General features: G+C 40.2%; 1 protein-coding gene across 1 annotated transcript in view; it reads right to left on the reverse strand.

Annotated features, from left to right (window-relative positions):
• The window catches only part of LOC124712242, a 41485-nt gene extending 26679 nt beyond the window's left edge, over positions 1-14806 (reverse strand). Inside the window, exon 1 of the mRNA XM_047242536.1 lies at positions 14684-14806. Within this exon, the coding sequence (XP_047098492.1) occupies positions 14684-14806 (123 nt within the window). The remainder of the gene's footprint in view (positions 1-14683) is intronic.
• Positions 14807-21644: the final 6838 nt, after the last annotated feature.

Genomic DNA, 21644 nt, shown 5'->3' on the forward strand with positions numbered 1-21644 from the left:
CATCTTCCACTGAAGTCACACACCATTTGCGAAATTCCTATTCCATTCGTAGACTTGTTGCTGTCACAAACATGCATCACCTTACAGAACCTTCATTCGTCGATGAATTTCAATAGGTTTCACACTTTCACTACGCAAAAACCGATTAACAGAACGCTGTTCTTCCCTGGTGCAAGTCGCAAGTGGGGCGCCCATATTTATACTGATACTGTGACGGTATGTGTGCATCTGCACTATGCTGCCACCTACAGGCCATATTGCACGTTGTTTGTAGCACGATTACAAACTTACAGGATAAATGCACAAAATTTCAATTTGTTATTACAAATTTAACGTTTTCATGTAACTCACCCTCGTATTATCCTGACCAAGTACTAGTTATTTTGTTTGGTTACTTTTCACATGGTGTTCAAATCATTTTTGGAAGTCATGTTTCTCTGCGAGCCTACACATTCAAAGGAGCTACGAAACTTTCTTCTATCATAACGTTACGCATTTAAAAGTTATTCATTTTATAGAATCATTTCAGCCAGGAGTTAGAGTGAGCAAGACAATGAATCTGAGATCTGTGCTCCTAGGTAAAGACTGTGAAGTCGAAATAAATAGTACTTGTGTTGAAAATTACAGAAGAGGATGAGTCAGTGCGTTAAAATCTCTATTGTTAAATTATATATCGCCCACAAATTTTTATATATTACCTAGAACTATAATGAAAATCGTATATCACTTGGCTACAGTGTGCTATCGAACACTAAGAAAATCATTAGTGTACGTGTGGCGTCATTGATTGATAATCAAAACGTCCTCGGTCCTGGCTTCTAAATCCGTCAGAACTTAAATTCTGCATAAAAATATTCAGCAATGGGAGCCGAGAACCTCCGGCGTAAGAAGTCATCCTTATTCACCCAACGACCTTGCCAAAGAGGGAGAAGGAGCGGACGGAGATTAAGGGCACTTTCTTGCCCTTGAACTGGGGAACTCCCCTAAAGGTGGGAACTGCATGAGGATGAACTGCATGAGGATGCAGAAGGCAGTGGAAAACCCTGCATTAAAGACACATATAATGCATCCACAGGACACGTGGTCTATAATTAAAAAAGGCTTCTGGACCAGTCTCCCATTCTGATCTTCAGGAGGGAACTGTATTAAAAACGTAAAGAAATCGAAAAAGAAGTGATTATTGGAAGGACAGACTCAGCATACAGTAAATTCGAAACACCTTCGGTGAAATTAAAGACAGCGGTGGTAAAATTAAGAGTGAAATGGAATTTGCACTATTAAATGCAGAGGACAGAGCGGGTAAGTGGAAAGAGAACACTGATTGTCTCTATGAGAGGAAGATTTGACCCATCACATTATAGAAGAAGAAATATGATTGAATATTGAAGAGATAGAGGATCCATTATTAGAGTCAAAAATTAAAAGAGCTTTGGAAGACTTAAGAACGAGCAAGGCAGAAGGGATGGAAACTTTCTATTACAGTTTCTAAAATCATTGGGGAAAGTAACAACAAAACAACTATTGACGTTAGTTGTCGAATGTATGAATCTTGCGATAAACCCTCTAAGTTTAGGAGAAACTCACACAGTCCCGAGGACAGCAAGAGCTGACAAGAGCGAAAATTACCCCACAATCAGCTTAACAGCTCCTGCATCGAGGGTGCCGACAAGAAATATATACAGAAGAATGGAAGGGAAAACTTAGGATGTGTTAGATGACGATCAGTTTGACTTTAGGAAAGGTAAACGTACCAGAAAGGGAGTTCTGATATTGCCGCTGGTAATGGAAGCTTGACTAAAGCAAAATCAAGGCAAGTCCATAGATTCTGTTGAACTGGACAAAGCATTCGACAGTGTCAAATGGTGAAACATGGTCCAGTTCCTTAGATGGTAAGCTACAGGGAAAGAAGGGCAATACAATACGTACAAAAGCCAAACGGGAATAATAAAAGTGAAAATCAAGAACGAACTGCTCGGATTACGAAGGGAGTAAGACAGTGATGTAGTCTTTCTCCCCTACTGTTGAACATATGCATTGAAAAAGCAACTACGGGAAATGATAGAAACGTTCAAGAGTGGGATTAAAACGCAAGGTGAAAAGACATCAGCGATAAGATTTGCCGATGACATTGATAACCTCAGTGAAAGTGAAGAAGAATTACAGGATCTTCCGAGTATATTGAACACACACTCTAATTAGTACAGGATATGGATTGGAGTAAATCTAAGAAAGGCGAAAGTAATGAGAAGCAGCAAAAATGAGAAGAGCGAGAAATTTAAAACCATGAACGATGATTACGAAGTAGATAAAGTTAAGGCGTATGCTACCTAGTTAGCAAAGTAACCAATGGCGGTCGGAGCCAAGAAGACACAAAAATTAGACTAATACTGACAAAAAGGGCATTCCTTGCCAAGACAAGTCTGCTAGTATAAAACAATTTTTCTCAGAAATTTCTGATAATATAGGTTTGGAGACATCGACTTTGGGAGAAGAGGAAAAGAAGAAAATCTAAGAATTTGACATGTGGCTTTACAGAAGAATTTGATAATTAAATGGACTGATAAGGAGAGGAGTGAGAAAGTTCTCCGGAGAATCGGCGAGCAAAGCGCTGACAAGACGAAGGCACTGGATGATACGACATCTGTTAAGACATTGGGGGATTACTTCCAAGGTATTAGCAGAATTTGTAAAAAGCAAAAACTGTAAAAGAAGACAGAGATTGGAGTACATCCAGCAAAATATTGAGGAATTAGGTTGCAAGTGGTACTCTGATATAAGGAATTTGTTACAGGAGAGGAACTCATTCCGAGACTGCATCATACCTGTCGGAAGACTGCTGACCGAAAAAGTATAATCACTGACAAAAATTTCCCCGTCCTATGCTTAGAGGGCCCAATGGAACCCAGCCGACCGCCATGTCATTCACTGCCTATTGTGTCACAGCACGCTGTACGGTGGTACACAAAGTCAGCAACCGAGCCTGTCTCAGTCTCCCTGTCGTTGCGTTTCTTGACCTTGGAACCGCTACTGAAAGGTCGAGTAGATCCTCAGTCGGCGTCACGAGGATGAGTGCGTCCCTTACCAGCCCTCCCAATAGGGAAAAGGTGTCGCTGACAGCACCAGCACTGGAACACGGGTCCCCAGTCAGTTGCGCTGACCACTCAGCTACGGAGGTGAATAAATCAAAATGTACGTAGAAACCCATCAGTTCTACTACTCGTTCCAGGCCATTTTGTAAAATGTCCAATAAATCAATTTACTGAGGTGAAACAAATTTAGCATCAGATTTATGCGGTTAGGTGAGAACAAAGCTAGCTTATAGCAGGAGAAGTAAACAAAGGGAATCAATATCGTTCGTTACATCTATGTTTCAGAGTGGAGAGGCAACTCACACTGACGATGGATATGTTTGCACTGGAAGATTATGATATGCTCCTGTAAGTTTAACCATGAAATTGTGGATCCCAACAGCTAATGTGACATGTGACCACACCGTTAGTAAACTCCAGTGGTAGATATTAGATGAGTGCAGTGTTAAATTTTGCACTTAAATTTGTTTCCTCTACTCCCTATACATCTTTTTCCCTTCAGAGGATCTCAGTTTTAAGTGCAAAAAATGTTAACTTACAGCAATGCCATAAATATTAAATTAGTTTTAAAGAACACTTTTTCGTGACTTATGGAGAAACGTGACTTGATACAGAACGTCATTTTTTAAATCTCCGGAAGAAACAATTCCAGTACATTGTACCTTGAAATGTAAATGTGGATTCTACAGCAAGTTTGTTGAACCAGAGAGCTGTATGTGGCCCACAGCAAAAGTCATTGGGGCCAAAGAAGTGAGCATCTATCAGGTGACCAGAAAAATACCCGTTTACGTAAAGTTATAAAAAATTGACAATTTTCAATTTGAAAAAGCTCTTGTCTCACTGATACATAGAGGAACGCCAGCAGGAGGGTGCCAGCTGCGCCCAGCGAGATGTCACTTACGAATATTACGAATTTTTATGTGTAAAATTAATACTAAAATAACATGAAAATATCGACGAAGTGACGTATAAATGATACAGATATGTAAATTGACTTATGAAAGGAACTATATTATTGAAAAACTTTATAGGAAGTAGAAACTGAAATTGCAAAAATTAGGAGTAAAATGTCTAAGGTCATTCTAATATTCAAGAAGTATTATTTTTCTAAAGACGCACGAAAATTGCTGTGTAAACTTCTTAGAGCACTATTCCTCAGCAGCATTCTGTGGTTCTTTCTAAACCATTGGTCGTTCTAGCCAACATTGAAAGAATGAACCGTTATTTCATATATGGACGTTAAACAAGTAAAAAGGACCTAAAGTCTTAAAAATCATTTCATTCTTGAAAAATAAAATTCAGTGTGGTATCTATATGACCAAAAATAAAAAATTATATTGATCTTTCTGCGGTCGTAATTGTACTTGCGAATAACGCGTAGTACATAAGGACAGAGAGATTACACGTCGGCACACTCCGTGCATTACTAATAAGCTTTAATAAAATGAAATGAACCTCCCGAATGAATGCGCGACGAATCTGCTATGTGTATATGCAATGAAACTCAGTAATCCTAATGAAGTGCGTGGCGTGTACTGCTCGTCACAGGGCTACGTACTGTTGAACTTGCAGCATCTATATCTAGGCTGGCGATACCACGCAACTGGAGTTAAAAAATTACTTTAATTGCGGTGAAAGCTTTGTTGAACGCAACTAACAATACATATACATACATACATTAATATTTGTTCTATAGAGAATAATCAACGAAAGGATAACGTTCTACGAGTCGGGGCGTGGAATGTCAGAAGCTTGAACGTGGTAGGGAAACTAGAAAATCTGAAAAGGGAAATGCAAAGGCTCACTCTAGATATAGTAGGGGTCAGTGAATTGAAGTGGAAGGAAGACAAGGATTTCTGGTCAGATGAGTATCGGGTAATATCAACAGCAGCAGAAAATGGTATAACAGGTGTAGGATTCGTTATGAATAGGAAGGTAGGGCAGAGGGTGTGTTACTGTCAACAATTCAGTGACCGGGTTGTTCTAATCAGAAAAGACAGCAGACCAACACCGACAACGACAGTTCAGGTATACATGCCGACGTCGCAAGCTGAACAGACAGAGAAAGTGTATGAGGATATTGAAAGGGTAATGCAGTATGTAAAGGGGGACGAAAATCTAATAGTCATGGGCGACTGGAATGCAGTTGTAGGGGAAGGAGTAGAAGAAAAGGTTACAGGAGAATATGGGCTTGGGACAACGAATGAAAGAGAAGAAAGACTAATTGAGTTCTGTAACAAGATTCAGCTAGTAATAGTGAATACCCTGTTCAAGAATCACAAGAGGAAGAGGTATACTAGGAAAAGGCCGGGAGATACGGGAAGATTTCAATTAGATTACATCGTGGTCAGGCAGAGATTCCGAAATCAGATACTGGATTGTAAGGCGTACCCAGGAGCAGATATAGACACATATCACAATATAGTAGTGATGAAGAGTAGGCTGAAGTTCAAGACATTAGTCAGGAAGAATCAATACGCAAAGAAGTGGGATACGGAAGTACTAAGGAATGAGGAGTTAAGTTTGAAGTTCTCTAACGCTATAGATACAGCAATAAGGAATAGCGCAGTAGGCAGTACAGTTCAAGAGGAATGGACATCTCTAAAAAGGGCCATCACAGAAGTTGGGAAGGAAAACATAGGTACAAAGAAGGTAGCTGCGAAGAAACCATGGGTAACAGAAGAAATACTTCAGTTGATTGATGAAAGGAGCAAGTACAAACATGTTCCGGGAAAATCAGGAATACAGAAATACAAGTCGCTGAGGAATGAAATAAATAGGACGTGCAGGGAAGCTAAGACGAAATGGCTGCAGGAAAAAAGTGAAGAAGTCGAAAAAGATATGATTGTCAAAAGGACAGACTCAGCATACAGGAAAGTCAAAACGGTGATAACATTAAGAGTGCAACGGGAATTCCACTGTTAAATGCAGAGGAGAGAGCAGATAGGTGGAAAGAATACATTGAAAGCCTCTAAGAGGGTGAAGATTTGTCTGATGTGATAGAAGAAGAAACAGGAGTCGATTTAGAAGAGATAGGGGATCCAGTACTAGAAACGGAATTTAAAAGAGCTTTTCTGGACTTACGGTCAAATAAGGCAGAAGGGATAGATCACATTCCATTAGAATTTCTTAAATCATTGGGGGAAGTGGTAACAAAACGACTATTCACGTTGGTGTGTAGAATATATGAGTCTGGCGATATACCATCTGACTTTCGGAAAAGCATCATCCACACAATTCCGAAGAAGGCAAGAGCTGACAAGTGCGAGAATTATCGCACAATCAGCTTAACAGCTCATGCATCGAAGCTGCTTACAAGAATAATATACAGAAGAATGGAAGAGAAAATTGAGAATGCGCTAGGTGACGATCAGTTTGGCTTTGGGAAAAGTAAAGGGACGAGAGAGGCAATTCTGACGTTACGGCTAATAACGGAAGCAAGGCTAAAGAAAAATCAGGACACTTTCATAGGATTTGTCGACCTGGAAAAAGCGTTCGACAATATAAAATGGTGCAAGCTGTTCGAGATTCTGAAAAGAAGTGGGGGTAAGCTATAGGGAGAGACGGGTCATATACAATATGTACAACAACCAAGAGGGAATAATAAGAGTGGACGATCAAGAACGAAGTGCTCGTATTAAGAAGGGTGTAAGACAAGGCTGTAGCCTTTCGCCCCTACTCTTCAATCTGTACATCAAGGAAGCAATGATGGAAATAAAAGAAAGGTTCGGGAGTGGAATTAAAATACAAGGTGAAGCATACGATTCGCTATGCTGAGTGCAAGTGAAGAAGAATTAAATGATCTGCTGAACGGAATGAACAGTCTAATGAGTACACAGTATGGTTTGAGAGTAAATCGGAGAAAGACGTAGGTAATGGGAAGTAGTAGAAATGAGAACAGCGAGAAACTTATCATCAGGATTGATGGTCACGAAGTTAATGAAGTTAAGGAATTCTGCTACCTAGGCAGTAAAATAACCAATGACGGACGGAGCAAGGAGGACATCAAAAGCAGACTCGCTATGGCAAAAAAGGCATTTCTGGCCAAGAGAAGTCTACTAATATCAAATACCGGCCTTAATTTGAGGAAGAAATTTCTGAGGATGTACGTCTGGAGTAAAGCATTGTATGGTAGTGAAACATGGACTGTGGGAAAACCGGAACAGAAGAGAATCGAAGCATTTGAGATGTGGTGCTATAGACGAATGTTGAAAATTAGGTGGACTGATAAGGAATGAGGAGGTTCTACGCAGAATCGGAGAGGAAAGGAATATGTGGAAAACACTGATAAGGAGAAGGGACAGGATGATACGACATCTGCTAAAACATGAGGGAAAGACTTCCATGTTACTAGAGGGAGCGGTAGAGGGCAAAAACTGTAGAGGAAGACAGATATTGGAATACATCAAGCAAATAATTGAGGACGTAGGTTGCAAGTGCTACTCTGAGATGAAGAGGTTAGCACAGGAAAGGACTTCGTGGCCTGCCGCATCAAACGAGTCAGTAGACTGATGACCAAGAAAAAAGATCATCATTACGACATTTCGTAATGATGTGTCACTTTAATGTAAGTTTTCTTTACACAAAATAATATTTATTTTTTATTTTTTTACAGTTACTACTCCATATCTAAAGATTCATCCATTAAGTAGAAGGAGTTGTCATTCAGAAATTATTTTAATTTGTTTATAAAAGTTGATTGACTATCTGTTAGACTTTTAGAGCTATTTGGAAAATGACCAAAGATTTTGGTGGCAGCATAATTCTCCACTTTGTGTGCCAAAGACAGATTTAACCCTGTATAGTGAAGATCGTCATTTCTTCTAGTGTTGTAGTTATGCACTTAATGTGTGCAAGGTAATCTTGGGTGGGCTCCAGCTATTATTCTGATTAAACGCGTTTGTACAATGAATACTTTTACTCTTAATGATGAATTACCCCAAAATATGATGCCATATGAAAGCAGTGAACGAAAATAAGCATAGTAGGCTAATATACTGATATATTTATCACCAAACTTCCAATAATCCTTATAGTGTAAGTAGCTGAAACTAATCGTTTCAGCAGACCATCGATGTGTTTCTTCCAATTCAATTTCTCATCTGTGCACACAACCAGATATTTTTAACGTCTGCTTTAGCAACAGACTTCTCCACAGTCTTTATTTGTCAATGGTGTTATGTCATTTACTGTACAGAACTGTATATTCTGTGTTTTCTCAAAATTTGGTGAGAGCCCATTTGAAGAGAAACACTTAATAATTTTCTGAGACATTTTTTACAATATCCTAAGGTAATTCTGGTTTGTTGGGTGTTATTACCACAATTGTATCAACAGCAAGAAGAACTAACTCTGCATCTTCATGAATACAGAGTGGCAAGTCATTTATGTATATTAAGAGCAATTAGGGGCCCAAGACTGAACCCTGTGGGACACCATTCTTGATACCACCCCAGTTAGAGGACTTTGCTAACTTTGCACACGACCTGTATTGTTAATTTTAACCTTATGCTTTCATTCGGTTAAATATAAATTAAACCTTTTGTGCACTGTCTCACTCACACCACAATACTTAAGCACATCTGGAAGAATTTCATGATTCACACAGTGAAAGACCTTCGAGAGATCAGAAAATATCCCAATCGGTGATGTTCGGTTATTCAATGCATTTAAAATTTGATCAGTAAAAGTATGTATAGCATTTTCTGTTAAAAAACCTTTCTGAAAAAAGCAAACTGACATTTTGGCAGTACTCCACTTTTACAAATGTGTGATGCTGCGCTTTAATACATTACTTTTTCAAGAATTTTGTATAAAGCTGTCAGAAGTGAGATAATGTTCTACAATTAGCTATGTAGTAACTTTGAATATCTGTTTCAAGTGTAACTGATGTTTAATCTTGTGGTACTGGTTCAGAAACGCAAAATGTGGGAAATGTCATCCATACTAAGCGTTTAAAGGCAAGAAAACAATTAATGAAGACAATAGGGCTTATGACGGGATCAACAGAAAACAACATAAATTCTTTAAAGTCCAAACAGGTTTCACTATAACTGTACTGTTTGGTTGTTTGTGTTTATAACACTGAACAGGTACTAAAAGTGCAGTGTAGAAACAAACAGGGGAAAATGATGTGCACATAAGAACATTGTCAATATTTCTGAAATACATATGTGGGGAAAATTTTTTACACCTAGTGACATGAAAACCTGCTGGCGCCCTTGGGCCCATCCTGTTCTTAACATTGTCACCTGTGCTATACTTGCATCGCTGTCTCGTTCTTATTCGGCCAATCTCTCAGACGTGCTGGTCTGTTATCTAGCAGCTACTTCAGTTCCCAATGCGAAACTAAAGATATAGGGAAATATATTGAAAATAATTTAAGGAAATACAAGAAAATTCTGTGTTATTTCTGTACGATTGTGATAGAGAACATTTTTCACCATAGCTCTGATCTTTATTAATTGATAGAAGTTAGAAACATTAATTCTGAATGCATTTATTGCCAATGTTATGTATCTGACAGCAGGATAATTCTGTTAGGACAGGTTTAATTTGACATCATATACATTGCTACATGTGAACATGAACATTTCTACACTGAAGACCCAAAGAACCTGCCTAATATCGTGTATGGCCCCCGAGAGCAGGCAGAAGTATCGCAACACGACCTGGTATGGACTCGACTAACGTCTGAAGTAGTTCTGGAGGGAACAGACACCATGAAACCTTCAGGGCAATCCATATATCTATAAGAGTGCGAATGGAGACCTCTTCTGAACAGCACGCTGTAAGGCATCCCATAGATGCTCAATAATCTTCATGTCTGAGGAGTTGGATGGCCCGTGGAAGTGTTTAAACTCAGAAGAGTGTTCCTTGAGCCATTCTGTAGTAATTCTGGACGTGTGGGGTGTCGCATAGCCCTGCTGGAAATGACCAAATCCGTCGGAATGCACAATGGACATGACAGGCTGCAGGTGATCAGACAGGATGATTACGTACGTGTCACATGTCAAAGTCGTATCTAGACATGAGGGGTCCCACGTCACTTTAGCTGCATACGCAACAGACCCTTACAGAGCTTTCATCAGCTTGATCAGTCTTCTGCTGACATGCATGGTCCATGGATTCTTGAGGTTGTTTCCATGTCCGTACCCGCCATCCACTGGATTCAATTTGAAACGAGACTCGTCCGACCAGGCAACATGTTTCCAGTCGTCAACAGTCCATGTCGATGTTGACGGGCCCTGGCGAGGCGTAAAACTTTGTGCCGTGCGGTCATCAAGGGTACACGATTGGGCCCGCGGCTCCGAAAGCCCATATCGATGTTGTTTCGTCGAATGGCTTGCACGCTGACGCATGTTGATGGCCCAGCATTGAAATCTCCAGCAATTTGCGGAAGGGTTGCACTTCTGTCACTTTGAAAGATTCTCTTCAGTCATCGTTGGTCTCTTTCTTTTAGAAACTTTTTCCGGCCGCAGCAATGTCGGAGATATAACATTTTACCGGATTCGTGATTTTCACGATACGCTCGAGAAATGGTCGAACGGGAAAATCCTCACCTCATTGCTTCCTCGGAGATGCTGTGTCCCATCGCTTGTGTGCGGACTATAACACCGTCGAAACTCATTTAAATCTTGATAAGATCCAATGGTAGCGTTGCCGACCGCAGCGCCGTATTCTGCCCTTTTACATATCTCGGTATTTTAATATGCATGCATCACCAGTTTCTTTGCTGCCTCAGTGTATGATGGGTTTTCAAGAAATCTTTTAACTTTCGTATGAAATTTCTACCGAAGGAGGAGTTAAGTACAAATCGAAACGTGTTGCTGCTACACTTAATGGCTGCCCGCTGCGGTCACTATGCTCTTTCCCCTTCCAGTCCACCCACAGTAGATAGCAGACGTCACTCAGCCAGTCGCAGCTTCATTCCATTTTATTATAGCTTATTAGTAATGCACGAAATTTGTTGACGTGTATTCTCTATTTGCTCGTAAGCTATGCGTTGTTCGCAAGTACAATACTAACAGCGTGGTTGTACTGTACTGTCTGGCCGCAACAACTTTGCCCCCATCTCTGGTCAGTATCTTCGGTAAAGGTGGAAGTCATCGTCTTCGAACTACACTCAACAGATGTTAACAAGCAGTAGATAGTGCTGCATTATTCCCAACGTTGCCAGAAAATTTTCAGATCGAATGCACAGAGTTGCAGTCCGACATCCAACTAAAATAACCGTTTAATCACGTATCATGGACTTTTACAAATCACAGCTGCATAGAGAAGAATATCCTTTGCTGCACAGTTGTGCGTTACGTGTCTCATCTTTGTTTGGAACCACATATGTTTGTGAAATATTATTTTCAAGAGTAAAGCACATCAAGAGTAAAAATAGAATCAAAATCTCAGATGAAAACCTTGAGAATGATATTCATACACTAGTTTCCTAAATTAAAAGTGAAATGTCTCATTAATTCAAGATTTTTAGTTATTTGTATATAAAATTATTTATGAAATCTCGTACAAGAAATGTAAAATGGTAAGTATATTATCTGATCAGATTCGCCTTCTTCTAATATGGCACAAGTAATATAAAAAGTTGACAGCCCTGTACTACAGGATAGGACAAGACTACCACTAAGGTAGAACTGGCTACTTTGTTTTCCGAGACAGGACTGAAAAGTAAGAGCGAAGAAAAGTGCCAAAGGACGTTGACAGTTGAAAGTGTAATGTGAAAATAACAAATGTAAAGTTAAAAACTCGTTTCCAGAATGAATTTTCACTCTAGAATGGAATGTGCACTCTTTTTAAACTTTCAGATTAAAACTGTCATCCAGGCCGACGCTCTAACCGGAGATCTTTGCCTTTGACTCGCAGCTTCCCTTCCCCGCCCCTCCCTCCACCCCTCCCACAGCTGTAGCTCCGACGCTGTCTTCGAAACTTCTCACATCTCCTGCATACCTTCCGCAACTAGCACTCCAAAAAGAAAGAAAAGTTCCCAGGCGAGTTCCAATCCGGCGTATAGTTTGACTCTCCCAGAAAATTTCAAATCAGCACATACTTAATTACAGAGTGATAATTCATTCCCGACCTATATCCCTACTCTGTGGCTAGGCCAGGTCTCAGCAAAATCATTTCTTTCAAAAGTGTTGGTCGTGAAAGTGATGCAGGAGAAATTCTGAGAGGTTTGAAAGGTACGAGAGAGAGAGAGCGAGAGAGAGAGAGAGAGAGAGAGAGAGTGAGTGAGAGAGAGAGAGTAGGAGAGCGAGAGATAATAGCGGATATACTGCTTTGAGGGCGTGTTGTCGGTCGTGCCACGATAGCATGACCAGCGAAGAGCTAACGGCCCCAATGGAAGTATGGGGCTACACCCGGTAGACTTCGCATACAATTGTGACAAACATACTTCACATACAGAAAGATAGAGGAAAGCTCTTCAGGGAAGCATGGAGCATGCTTGGAGAAACTCACCTATTACAAAACCGACGGATATTTACCCCCCTACTAAGTGTGACTGGTGTGTTGTACGTAATCTGGGTACGGAAAGCAATCATCGTACAATGGGCTTTACTGAAATTTAATTTTCAAATAAACCAGTGACACCGCAAACGTAATTTGAAATACAGGATGTTCACAGGAAGAATATAGAGAAAAAACTGTCCTATTGATGTGTAGCTTCGGGTGTAAACAGTGATGTTTACATATTTTCCTTGTCACATAGTGACGTCACAGCAACCACCTTGAGCAGAACCATGCTGACAGCACCCTCACATGAAAAGTACCGCCATACACAGGACGGTTGAATATTTGATAACCACAGAGGTAGGGAAATGGAGGAAGACGTAATGTGCAAGTATGCTACACGAGACCTATCACATAGGAAGTTGATTTTCATAGACATTCGAGCCTTTCCGTGTGCGAAAGGGAGATCAGCAACAAGGTTACATTATAGTTAGATATTCTATGTAATAACAAATAATGAAACAGCACTCAAAAGTTTTCAAGACCACCCAAAAAGAAATAAGTAAGTAAAAAGAGGTGGACAATACTAACAAATTCGATATCGGGAGCAAAATACAAATAACATGTAAACATAGTTGTGTAGCATCACGAACGTAGACATAATTGCATCAGTGGTAATCCCAAAATTCTGAAGGAAACGACTTTCCAACTGGATGCTAATGTTAGAGAGTTTCATCTTCGGCAAAAGATATGTTAGGTTTACGATTTTGAAAGACAATTTGTATATGGGATTTATACATATGCTACAGTATTCAGTTACCATTATAGCTTTTAGTTCTAAAGGCTAACAAACTATTGACTGAAAGGAGAAGTGCCACCGTCACACAGCGTAAATTTTTCGGAAATAAAGTTAAAAAGGAAAACAAAGATAGCTGAGAAGCTAGGGCAAATGTCCATGAAATGCATGGTCCCAGGTTCGGCATAGAGTCTTAAACATCTTTCTTAGGAGGGGACATAAATTGGTTACATAGGTGTGTGCTATCAAGATTGTGTTTCGGATCTGCAGATCTCTCGGTTGAACCTGTGGTGAGAACACTAGAAGGGGAACTTTTGTGATATCTAATCCAGAAAGAGAGCATTTCATAACAATTTTCGAATGCAGTCCCTCATACACGGCACTTGCGATATTTTTCAGCATGGGACTAAACAGCCAGCCGGTCGCAAATAATTGTTTGCTAAATTGGCCTCTGTTTCGACGCTTACTATGGGTGTCTTCTATGTATTATTTTAAAGATTCTTCAAAATTTCATTGTAATGAAGACACCCTTAATACGTGTCGTAGCCTAGGTCACTGTACCATACAGTTATTTGCAATCGGCTGGTTGTATAATCCTGTAATGGATGTAATACACGGTTGCGGAGAAACAATCATGTTTAAAACTTTAAGATATGTTATTTAATTATAGTAATGACTATTCAATTTTTAGTTTAATAAGTTGGTGACTCTAGTTTATGAAAATAATTGAAATCGTAAAGGTAATCAATACGGTTTATTAACACAGCTATCAACAAGCATATTTTCATAAAGCGAACAAGAATTTTCAAGTCACGTCGATGCAAGTAACGGTATTTCTGTTTCAAGATTTACAATTGTAACCATAAAGGAACATGTTTGTTAGGGAAACTGAACAAACCAAAAGATTTTAACAAAGAGGAAAAATATTAGTCATATTTAATTAAAGTACAATGCTCTCCCAAGCATGCATTAAAATAAAAGTCCCGAATAATCACACTTTCAGTTTTGTTTTCACCTGCGCTCAGTACTAACGAAAATGAGTTATAATATATCTTCAAGCTGTAAGAATTTTGTTAACTATTGTGTTAAGAATCTTAGTGATATTACGAACATAAATGCTAACCTTTTGACCGGGCACCACCGGAAAAATTACAAGAGTGAGTGCGGTTTTGAGTGCTGAATGCTAGCTTATTTCAGCTGTCCACTGAAAATTTCTACAGAATAAATAAAGCAAATGTATGTGCCGTGCTTTGTGGCACGGGCTGCAGCATGGATAGTCTTCAGCTGCGCGGGGTACCACGTTTACGCAACAAGGACTGTGAGGAGAGAAAAAACATACCGTTGCGGCGCTCATGATCTGCGTGAGGTGGCACGCCGTGTGGGCGGGTGTTCGCTGAGCACTTGGATGAGCTCCACCGCAGAACGGGGCTTCTTTTATAGTGGCCGTCGTGAAGGCTTTCATGACGCAGCTCGGCGGTGGCCCGACGCCGTTGCTGATTCTCAAAACTGATGTCCGAAGAAAGTAATCTCAAGATTTGCCGCGTGACAGAAACGAACGCGTCCAAGGTCAAAGTGAGCTCATTTATGCATTGTAAGCACAGGAAACGAACTCAGAAGAGATCTCAGAAGAAGAGAAGAGGGTCCGATTATTACATCAGAGGTGAGGTTCAAGCTGAAAGCAAATACAAATGACATTGTATGGAATATAAACAGTAAACGGTTGCGGAAGGCAATAGTCATAAGTTCTTGACCTAGGTTTCAACACGTATAAGTGAGTCTTCTTGAGAAGTCTTATCGCGTTTTACATGCCGACCATGATGTGCCGCTAATAGGCTTAGTCCTAAAAACAAGCATGTTTAGCCGTTACTGGCCATACACTCCAAATCCAGTATGTGTATTAATTTATGTATGGCAAAGCCAGACCGATGTTTTTACCAGTCAAATTTCATTATCACTAATCCTACTAGCGCCATATCATGATCAGCATGTGAAACGTAGTAAGAATTCCGAGCAAGGCCAATTTATGCGGATTGAGTCCTGGGCTCAGAGTTTTTGACTACTACCTTCCTTAACTGAAGGTGTGATGTCCCTAGGTTAGTTAAGTAGTTCTAGGGGACTGATGACCTCAGAAGTTGTCCCATAGTGCTCAGAGCCATTTGAACCATTTTTCAGTGTAATGGACGCCACAGGGCTCTTGTCTCGGAGCTGTCAGTGAAGTAACAGATTTGTACCGGTTCGTTGTGTCACTGCGGTGCCAACCGCTGTTCAGACTTCTCCTGTAGATTCCGTACGATGCGCAAGAACCATACGCCGAAGAAGATGGTTTTGCGTCTCGGTTGTGTCACATGCCCGTCAAGAGCAAAGTCTTCTTGCGACCGTACCTTCCCGTGCCCACCAATGACAGCAGATGCATTCCTCCCAAGTCTTTCATCAATACCCCTCAATGAACGTTTAGCTTCCAGGAGCATCGTTACATGACCTCTTTCAAACTCAGCGAGGTAAACACAATGTGTCTTCGTCGTTTTCATCGTCTTAAAAGCATCTTGGCTAACACGAACGCCATATGTCCTATGTACAATCTCAGACGTAACTGACGCTAACGACCGCTTCAGTACGTATTTAAACAAAGCAGGTCTGCATCCTCATAGTGGTTCTACTAGGCGACTGCAGCGAAATCTGAGCTGGCGTCATCTTCAGATGTGGAAACCCGACTACAGTTTTCGTTTCTCTTGCACGACTCCTTCGTGGTGCTGAGACCTTTTTCCGTTCGTGTAGATTTACTTTCGATGTTAAAAAATTTCTTTTTTTTTCGAAATGTGTGACATGCTATTGCCTGTTTACATTGAACATTTCCCATTCTGTGTGGGCCGTCACCACTTCTTTTTTGGCAAAGTAACAAAACTCATTGACTCAGTCACTCGTTTCCCAATCCAGTTACGTCAGTATCGTCTGATGAAATCGATTAGAATCCCTTACGCTTGTTTTACTTTTGAAAGATACGATATGTTGCGTTCAACTAATCTTTCAAATCCTTTGCTGTCTACGGCAGAAATACGCTGCGCCACCTTCATACCTCAAAGCTTTTATTTTTTATTCCTTTTTTTTTTTTTTTTTTTTTTTTTTGGTCATCAGTCTAGTGACTGGTTTGATGCGGCCCGCCACGAATTCCTATCCTGTGCTAACCTCTTCATCTCAGAGTAGCACTTGCAACCTACGTCCTCAATTATTTGCTTGACGTATTCCAATCTCTGTCTTCCTCTACAGTTTTTGCCCTCTACAGCTCCCTCTAGTACCATGTCTTAGCAGATGTCCTATCATCCTGTCCCTTCTCCTTACCAGTGTTTTGCACATGTTCCTTTCCTCTCCGATTCTGCGTAGAACTTCCTCATTCCTTACCTTATCAGTCCACCTAATTTTCAACATTCGTCTATAGCACCACATCTCAAATGCTTCGATTCTCTTCTGTTCCGGTTTTCCCACAGCCCATGTTTCACTACCATACAATGCTGTACTCCAGACGTACATACTCAGAAATTTCTTCCTCAAATTAAGGCCGGTATTTGATATTAGTAGACTTCTCTTGGCCAGAAATGCCTTTTTTGCCATAGCGAGTCTGCTTTTGATGTCCTCCTTGCTCCGTCCGTCATTGGTTATTTTACTGCCTAGGTAGCAGAATTCCTTAACTTCATTGACTTCGTGACCATCAATCCTGATGTTAACTTTCTCGCTGTTCTCATTTCTACTACTTCTCATTACCTACGTCTTTCTCCGATTTGCTCTCAAACCATACTGTGTATTCATTAGACTGTTCATTCCATTCAGCAGATCATTTATTCTTCTTCACTTTCACTCAGGATAGCAATGTCATCAGCGAATCGTATCATTGATATCCTTTCACCTTGTATTTTAATTCCACTCCTGAACCTTTCTTTTATTTCCATCATTGCTTCTTCGATGTACAGATTGAAGAGTAGGGGCGAAAGGCTACAGCCTTGTCTTACATCCTTCTTAATACGAGCACTTCGTTCTTTATCGGCCACTCTTATTATTCCCTCTTGGTTGTTGTACATATTGTATATGACCCGTCTCTCCCTATAGCTTACCCCTACCTTTTTCAGAATCTCGAACAGCTTGCACCATTTTATATTGTCGAACGCTTTTTCCAGGTCGACAAATCCTATGGAAATGTCTTGATTTTTCTTTAGCCTTGCTTCCATTATTAGCCGTAACGTCAGAATTGCCTCTCTCGTCCCTTTACTTTTCCTAAAGCCAAACTGATCGTCACCTAGCGCATTCTCAATTTTCTTTTCCATTCTTCTGTATATTATTCTTGTAAGCAGCTTCGATGCATGAGCTGTTAAGCTGATTGTGCGATAATTCTCGCTTTTGTCAGCTCTTGCCGTCTTCGGAATTGTGTGGATGATGCTTTTCCGAAAGTCAGATGGTAAATTGCCAGACTCATATATTCTACACACCAACGTGAATGGTCGTTTTGTTATCACTTCTCCCAATGATTTTAGAAATTCTGATGGAATGTTATCTATCCCTTCTGCCTTATTTGACCGTAAGTCCTGAAAAGCTCTTTTAAATTCCGTTTCTAGTACTGGATCCCCTATCACTTCTAAATCGACTCCTGTTTCTTCTTCTATCACATCAGACAAATCTTCACCCTCATAGAAGCTTTCAATGTATTCTTTCCACCTATCTGCTCTCTCCTCTGCATTTAACAGTGGAATTCCCGTTGCACTCTTAATGTTACCACCGTTGCTTTTAATGTCACCAAAGGCCGTTTTGACTTTCCTGTAGGCTGAGTCTGTCCTTCCGACAATCATATCTTTTTCGATGTCTTCACATTTTTCCAGCATCCATTTCGTCTTAGCTTCCCTGCGCTTCTTATTTATTTCATTCCTCAGCAACTTGTATTTCTGTATTCCTGATTTTCCCGGAACATGTTTGTACTTGCTCCTTTCATCAATCAACTGAAGTATTTCTTCTGTTACCCATGGTTTCTTCGCAGCTACCTTCTTTGTACCTATGCTTTCCTTCCCAACTTCTGTGATGGCCCTTTTTAGAGATGTCCATTCCTCTTCAACTGTACTGCCTACTGTGCTATTCCTTATTGCTGTATCTATAGCGTTAGAGAATTTCAAACGTATCTCGTCATTCCTTAGTACTTCCGTATCCCACTTTTGTTCCTAAACATTGATTAATTTTCCACATTTGTTTCCTTTATTGTTTGATCAACTGAATAACATCAAGGAGGTACTACAACAATGTCTCACTTCCTCATGAACTGCCGCTTCACTTCTGCCATTCGACTCCTATTACTGCAGACGGATTATGCATTACCTTTCGCTCCCTGTGTTTTATCCCATAAGAATTCCGAACATTTGGTTCCAGTCAACAATGTTAAAAGCTTTTCCTACATCTACAAAAGTTGTAAATGTAATAAACTTCGTCAGGTCAGTATTGCCTCAAATGTTCTTACATTTCTCCGGAACCCAAACTAATCTTCACCGAAATCGATTTCTTCCAGTTTTTTCGTTCCCGTGTAAATGCATCCTGTCAGTACTTAGCAGCGATGGCCTATTAGAATGCAGGTTTGGTAGTATGCACGCCTGCTAGCGTCTGTCTTCTAAAAAATCGAAATTAATACATTCCTCTTGAATTTTGAAGGTATTTCGCGTCTGAAAAGTCTTGAATATCAACTATAATAGTTCTCCCAGGGATGGCGCATCTAAGAATTTAAAGGTAGGTCGTCTATTCCAGGTGCATTGTTTTGAGACAGATCTTTCAGTGCTTTTTGTATCACATCTCAACTATCTTCTTTAGCTACTTCCTCGTCTCTATCTACAAAAATAACTTCAAGTTTGTTTCTGTTACTTAGATCCTCTATGTTGTCCTTCCCAGTGCTGTACTCAAAGTTTCTTTTTGTATCACATCTCAACTCTCTTCTGTAGCTACTTACTCGTCTCTATCTACAAAAATAGCTTCAAGTTTGTTTCTGTTATTTAGATCCTCTATGTTGTCCTTCCCTTTCTTGTTTAGTATGGGCTTGCAATCTCAGTTCTTAATAAACCCGTGCTTCTCTTTCTTTAATATTCTCTTTAATTTTCTTTTAGGGTTCATCTATCTTTCATTTACTCACGCAGGCATCTGTAGATCAGCAAATCTCATCGAAAATGATATTTTCACTCTGCAGCGACGTTTGCGCTGGTTCCTGTGCCGAACCGAGACTCGAACTGGAGAACTTTGCAATTCACGGGCACGTGCTCTACAAGCTGCACTACCAAATTACGGAAGGTAGGAGAAGAGGTACCGGCAGAATTAGAATTCTGGGGACGAGTCGCAATTTGTGTTTGGGTAGTTCAGTTGGAAGAGCACGTGACTGCGAAACACAAAGCTCCCGAATTCGAGTCTCGGTCCATCACACATGTTTTAATCTGCCAGGAGGTTTTAATTCTCATTTAGCGGTCATTGGTTTTACCGTTTTGTATTTCCTGGTAATCTCAGCTTTTAGAAGTCTGTATTTCCTGCACCCTGCTTCATTTGCTGCATGTTTATGTATTCTTCTTTCGACAGCTGGACTGAATAACTCATGTGTTATTCCAGGGACCTCTATTGCGCCCTAACTTTTTGGCTATTTGATGCTCTGTTGCCTTCACTATTTCATTTCTCCAAGGTACCCGTTCATCTTATGCAGCATACGTTCTCGTGCCTGATGCCATCTTTGACAATCTCAAAAACCTTGGCATTCGTAAATTTATAAAGGTCCAATATGCTTCATTGCCAAACTTTTAGTGGTTTCTTCAGGTTTAATCTGCAATTAATAAGCAAATAATTATGGTCAGATTCCCAACTGACCCTATAAACATTTCGCAATTTAAATTCTGGTCCTAGAATTATGTTATCTACTGGAAACCTTCCGGTGTCTGCAGGTCTCTTCCACGTGAACAACGTTCTTGAAAGGTTCTTAACCCATGTGTGAGTCATGATTAAACTCCACTGTATTCAAAATTGTGTGATTTTCCCTTTCATTCTTTCCACAAATCCTTTTTCTCCTAGTAATTTTGCGTTCTCGCATTTCGTTGGTATAGAATTCCAGACCCTGCCGAGAGTTTTCATCCACTTAACAATCTGAATAACGTCTTATCCCTCGTCTTAGATTCTTTCAATCCCTTCTGGATCTGCGGTGCAAGTCGGTATATAAATACGTACTACTGTAAACGTTGTGTTTGCATCTACTTTCGTTACAGTAATGCTGCTCACAGTATCTTACCTGCATTACTATTTTAATAATCTTTGTCAAATCTACTATTTCATCAGTTCTATCAGATTTTGTGTTGATAGACCTCGAACGTCAGTTCTTTTCTTGATCGTGACGGGGCCAAGTATCTCACGAAACAAGCGTCAAACGAATAAAATGCAAAGAACGAAACTTGTCTAGCTTGAAGGGGGAAACCATATGGCGCTATGGATGGCCCACTAGATGGCGGTGCCATTGCTCAAATGGATATCAACTGCGTTTTTTAAAAATAGGAACGCCCATTTTTTATTACACATTCATGTATTACGTTAGGAAATATGAATGTTTTAATTGGACCAATTTTTTCGCTTTGTGATAGATGGCGCTGTAATAGTCACAAACATATGGCTCACAATTTTAGACGAACAGTTGGTAACAAGTAGGTTTTTTAAACTAAAATACAGAACGTAGGTACGTTTGAACATTTTATTTCGGTTGTTCCAGTGTGATACATGTACCTTTATGAACTTATCATTTCTGAGAACGCATGCTGTTACAGCGTGAGTACCTGTAAATACCACATTAATGCAACAAATGCTCAACCTCAATGCATTTGGCAATACGTGTAACGACATTCCTCTCAACAGCGAGTAGTTGGCACTCCGTAATGTTCGCACATGTATTCACAATGCGCTGACGCATGTTGTCAGGCGTTGCCGGTGGATAACGATAGCAAATATCCTTCAACTTTCCCTGACGCATGTTGTCAGGCGTTGCCGGTGGATAACGATAGCAAATATCCGTCAACTTTCCCCACAGAAGGAAATCGGGGGATGAGATCCGGTGAACGTGCGGGCCATGGTATGGTGCTTCGACGACCAATCCATCTGTCACGAAATTTGCTATTTAATACTCCTTCAATCGCACGCGAGCTATGTGCCGGACATCCATCATGTTGGATGTACACCGCCATTCTGTCATGAAGTGAAACATCTTGTAGTAACATCGGTAGAACATTATGTAGGAAATCAGCATACATTGCACCATGTAGATG

The sequence above is a fragment of the Schistocerca piceifrons genome, chromosome 8, assembly GCF_021461385.2.
Source record: "Schistocerca piceifrons isolate TAMUIC-IGC-003096 chromosome 8, iqSchPice1.1, whole genome shotgun sequence".
Taxonomy (NCBI): Eukaryota; Metazoa; Arthropoda; class Insecta; order Orthoptera; family Acrididae; genus Schistocerca; species Schistocerca piceifrons.